The sequence below is a fragment of the Montipora capricornis genome, chromosome 14 (genome assembly GCF_036669925.1).
Source record: "Montipora capricornis isolate CH-2021 chromosome 14, ASM3666992v2, whole genome shotgun sequence".
Lineage (NCBI taxonomy): Eukaryota > Metazoa > Cnidaria > Anthozoa > Scleractinia > Acroporidae > Montipora > Montipora capricornis.
This window is the reverse complement of record NC_090896.1, coordinates 42,841,700-42,846,699: the sequence shown is the minus strand read 5'-3', so window position 1 is coordinate 42,846,699 and position 5,000 is coordinate 42,841,700. Positions and strand designations below refer to the sequence as shown.

At 36.4% G+C, this 5,000-nt stretch overlaps 1 protein-coding gene across 7 annotated transcripts in view; it reads right to left on the bottom strand.

The window, feature by feature from the left end:
* LOC138032925 (NLR family CARD domain-containing protein 4-like) overlaps nt 1-5,000 on the bottom strand; it is a 27,276-nt gene that overhangs the window by 14,755 nt on the left and 7,521 nt on the right. For 4 of the 7 annotated variants that reach the window (XM_068880644.1, XM_068880645.1, XM_068880646.1 and 1 more), the window contains one exon: nt 1-79. This exon is cut by the window's left edge and continues 39 nt beyond it. In XM_068880644.1, coding sequence (XP_068736745.1) covers nt 1-64 — 64 coding nt within the window. In that variant the 5' untranslated portion in view covers nt 65-79. Of the gene's footprint in view, nt 80-1,452; nt 1,580-5,000 lie in introns of all 7 variants that reach the window. The other 3 variants (XM_068880647.1, XM_068880649.1, XM_068880648.1) reach the window with 1 other exon arrangement.

Sequence of the window (5,000 nt, the reverse complement as noted above, 5' to 3'; positions counted from 1 at the left end):
ATGGTTCCTTGGCAATTTCCCAAATTATCTCCGCGATTGACCTTTGATCTTGCTTTTTGGCCATTTCCAAATTTCATTACTAGGGATAAAAGATACAGCAAAAAAAATTTTATTGTTCAGATTTGTACCAACTTACAATCACTCAAACAATCAGTTCAATTAATGAAGGCGGAAACCTATCAAATACACTTTATTATACACTTTATTTCTATTTCTACTTCTCATGACAAAAAATATTTAAGTTTATGTTGATCCGCAGATAGCAAATTTGCTATTCGAGGCTGGTCAATCATCAACGAACTTTAGTTACAATATTAATTAAGTAAAGAAAATTAAAAACTGAAGAGTTAGACATTTATTAAATTATTAGAGAAGCATAACTGGTAAATACATCAATAGTTATACCAATAAAGTATAGGAGCAATTTAGATACTAAAGTAATTGGATCAATTTGTTTTAATTGTGCAGTCTAAGTTTGGAGGAAATTTTTTCGACGTCAAGATAAGAATCTTCATTATCTAGGATCTGAAATAAAGACGTTTTCATTTATTTTTTAAAGGAATTTTTTGATGTTTTATCTTATTCCAAATTTTGACACCAACACATGAGAAAGCCTTTTTTTGTAAGTTAAGTCTAGAGTGCTTTGTACTAAAGAGCTGCAACTTGGATGATCGAGTATTGTAGGTATGAATGTGCATGTGATGTTTTAGTAAATAGTTTTACAATGTTAATTGGTGTGCTCCGGTTGTGCACGTCAAGCATTAGTTTACTTATGGCTTCGTAACGGGCAGAATTTTTGCTTTGGCAAATAAAGGGATGGCATGTTCTCTTTGATCAGTGAAATAGATTAATTAAGCGCAACACTCGCATTTGAAGAACCAAAATCTTGTTTAAATGAGCATTGGATGCATTGCCCCAGCCAATGAGTCCATAAGTTATATAATTAAAGTAAAATTAAAGAATTGTAAATATTTACAAGGACAGTAGAGGGAACGAAGTACCTCAGCTTTGCAATCATCCCTATTGTTTTACTTATTTTCATGATAACAGAGTTAGTATGGTTTTTCTATGACAAATTTTGATTGATTAATTAACTTGGGAAAACTGTCAATCAAATGAAATCACATGAAATGAAGGTAGATCAAATCAAATGTTGGTTTTTAGTAAGGGTAAACTGTATTACTTGGAGTAATACAAATGACATTGTGTCTGTGAATGGAACCCAAACCCCATTGGAGGAAGGCGTGTGCGCTGACCATTTGGCCAACCCTTCCCCATATGGCTCTGTTGCTTTGTAGCACCTTTTTCCCTTCCAAACAAAACTCATCGAAATAAACTAAGAAACAAATCCATGCCATGACCTGCGACCTGTGGATTAGACCTGCTGGTAACACAAAGCCAAAAAAATCTCAAAAATGGCAAAAGTTTAGCAAAAGTGAGCCAATATCCAACCTTGAATAATCAGTTGCAGTCAATTGTGAAGGTGAAGGAAAGTCAAATGCTCGCTGGGATGAGAAGTTAGTTACTCAATATAATCGAGGATTAGGGTGCCATTGTTCCTTTCATTCAATTGCCGTGTCTGCAAAACACAGATCTCAGATCAAACACTACTCCTAATATCAACTCCCCTAAAGAGGAGACTTGCAGTGAGGTCATTGAAATTTCCCACTGCTTGTTGATTTTTGCCTCATTGTCAATTTTCACTTTTTCCTCTTCATTTTATTTCTTTTGTTAGGATGACAAAATTAATGATTTATTGAGTTGGTTTCTTTAGTTTTTAACAAAGATAACAGCAAAGAAAAATGGCATTGTGTCTTAGAGGAGAACTGAATGCATAAAATAACCTCTTTTTAAAACAAATCTTTAGACATATTAGTAACACCAAAACACTTTAGACATATTGGGACAAAAACATTCAATGTTGAAACTTAAAAACTTAGCTCTCAGAGCTTCAAATATTGTGGGTGCTATATTCGCCTGTTAACGGTCGCAATATTAGGCTTTGACGTAGATTACAACATACTGATTGCATCCATAGCTTATGCTTAAATTGTCTTTTTCTGTACGTTCTTTTCTCTTGGAAGTCCATGAAACTAATTTTCTCACTGTTTTCAAATCATTACAACACCCAAAGGCTGCACAATACACCACATTTTATATACTTTACTATTGTAAGCTGCATTATATATTTTGAAAGCAACTGCAGATCAAATCTTACTGATTCAAGACAAAACCTCGATTTCCTTGAAATTTTGAAAGACAGCTTCAAAGATCTTCATAATGTTGTTTTGATAGGTTTAAGATTTGTTTCCAACATAGGTTATTTCAGCATTCCATTCTCCTTTACGGAACCTCTAGCGTGATGGCCAGAAAGCTTTAATCCCATCACCCTTTGCAGACAGTTGTCAACCTCCTCTGTTGACACCTTGTAACATGATTGAAAAACTTGAATAAGATGGTTTTCTAGAAACTGTGATCAATGGAAGCTCCTTAATATCCTTTGAAACAAGGGCATTTAATCTACTACTGATCGCTCATTTTACTTCTATTTCAAGTTATTCTCCAAGGGCCGGTTCCTGAAAGGTGTAATAACTCTATTCCAGGCTGGGATAAATGTACGTACAATATTCCGGCACATTTACCCCTGGAATAGAGTTATTACACCTTTCAGGAACCGGCCCCAGGCAAAAACGAAAAAAAAAACAAAAAACCTAGATAAGTGATGTTCGCTTTAAAGCAAAAAGTTAGAATTTCCATATCTGTGATTTTGCTGAAACACAGTTTTACCGCTGATCCGCCACTATCAAATATAAAATATGCTTACAAAGTCCACCGATATTATATATTCCCTATCCTGCCCTGCCAATGAGGTCGAAATAATGTTTAAAAAACGAGCAGCAGTGTAGTTTTATCAGGGTTTAAAAACACGAGGTGTAGCCAAGTGTTTTGAGACCTGATAAAACACATGCTGTGAGTTTTTGAACTGCTTAAAAAATGTTCCACAAAGAGCGTGTCCCTCTGGACTCAAAACAATGGTTCAAATTGTGAGAGGTGAATATTAGCATACAAGAAAAACAAGCTATGCCTTATTAGTATTCTTTATTATAAAGGATACTAACAAGGAGTGTTTTATCAGGATATAAAGCTCATACACGTGATGTTTTATCGGTGTTTTGATAGGCTGTTAGGCTCATGAATTATTAATGAGTTTTTAAATTGGTTTTCAATATCTGTGCTCTGCAGTCTATGGGACACGATGTCTGACACTTGCAGACTGCGGCTACTTGTGGGCAGACTGCAGTCTGCGGTCTGCAGTTCTCATACACCTTGTGGCACAATGACTTTGCCGTATCCTGTATGTTGCATGGTTGCCAATGCTTTGTGAAGTGGGTGGTTTTCATGTTACCTCATTGACGCCATGTTGATGGATGAAAACAAAAGATCTGTCCTTAGCTCCTTTCGTTGGGAAAGGACAAAACATGAACCCATTCCAAAAGGGGCACCGAGGTCCTTAGACCCTTTTTTTTTTGCTAAAAAGTGTCCCAAAGCATGTTAATGAGCTTTTTAACCCTAGTAAAGATGATTGCAGCTAATTTGCTTCACTTTTCTTGGACACCAATAAAAAACTACCAGTACTTTAACTTACAAGAAAATGCTATCATGTGCTCCAGGGAAGAATGGAAGCTAGGGGCCATTTGGATTTTACTTTAATCATGAATGGGATCAAAGACACCCACCCACATCATTTTCCAGTGTAAAAATCAATTTAATTTAGGAAGTATGGTTTTATAACCAATTACTCTAATGAAGACAATATCATGAAATGAAATTCTCATTGTAAAAATACATTTAATGTGGCTAAGTGCCAGTTGGTGGCTGCATGCAGGGGTGGTTCCCAGTCACAGAGTTGCCATGGATACCTCCCTGCCGGGCCTAAAGTGTGCAGGCTCCCTGCCGACCTTTGAGGCACCAGTTCCCAAGTTTAATTCAATACCAGTTTACCAGTTTAATTCAATTTATTATAACATTACTTAAATAACAAATTAATCTCTTTTTAAATAATAAATTTATCCCAATTTCATCACACAAAACTGATTGGCTTTTTTCCAGAACAGGAAAACATTTTTAACATATTATTCTAAAAAGGGCTTGCACTAATTTGTGAAACAAATTGAAACGAACCTAAATACTGATAGAATCCAAAACATTCACTAAAGCCAACCTAATGCCTAAACAAAAGTTGCTGGGCCTGACATTAGTATTGGTAAACAGTCTAAGGGTTGCCTGCCTCGTCACATCGCTATTTTGCAAAACAGATCGCACATTTCTGGGCAGGCACAATCCTAACCATTTACCAATGCCAACAACAGGCCTACAAACTTTTGTTTAGGCCTTAAATTAGGCCTAACGTTGGCTTTAACGAATGTTTTGGATTCTTTCGATCTTCATTTTCTGTTCCTTTAATTTCGTAAATTAGAGTAAGGACTATAAAGCAGTGATAAATAATATTGTTATTGTTCTCTTTGGGTTAGTTAAAATCACTCTAGTGATAGGCTGCTCGCAACTTCCCTTCTGAGTCAGTCGAACCGCCCGCTTCGGTCAGTCATGCAAGCAAGCCGATGGGAGAGTGGTGAAAGAGGGAGATACAGGGACTGTACACTCTTCTGTAAACACGATTAACGGATTAAGCTTGGCATCAATAGAAATCTGCCATTTTATCAATGTGCACGAGCTAATGCACGCGCCAATGACGCACAAATCAGACGCAGTAGGGTTGGGCAATGCAAAACTAGGGAATCACCTTAGCCCCAACCCAATTTAAACATGTCATTGTCGCAAAATGAACACATCCCCGTTGTCACGAAATGGTCTTTTCTAAGGTTAAAAAGCTCATTAACATGCTTTGGGACAATTTTTAAGCAAAAGAAAAAAATATTGTGTCTATGGACCCTGCCCAAAAGGAGATCCCCCTAGTCCATGTTTTGTCCTTTCCCCATTTT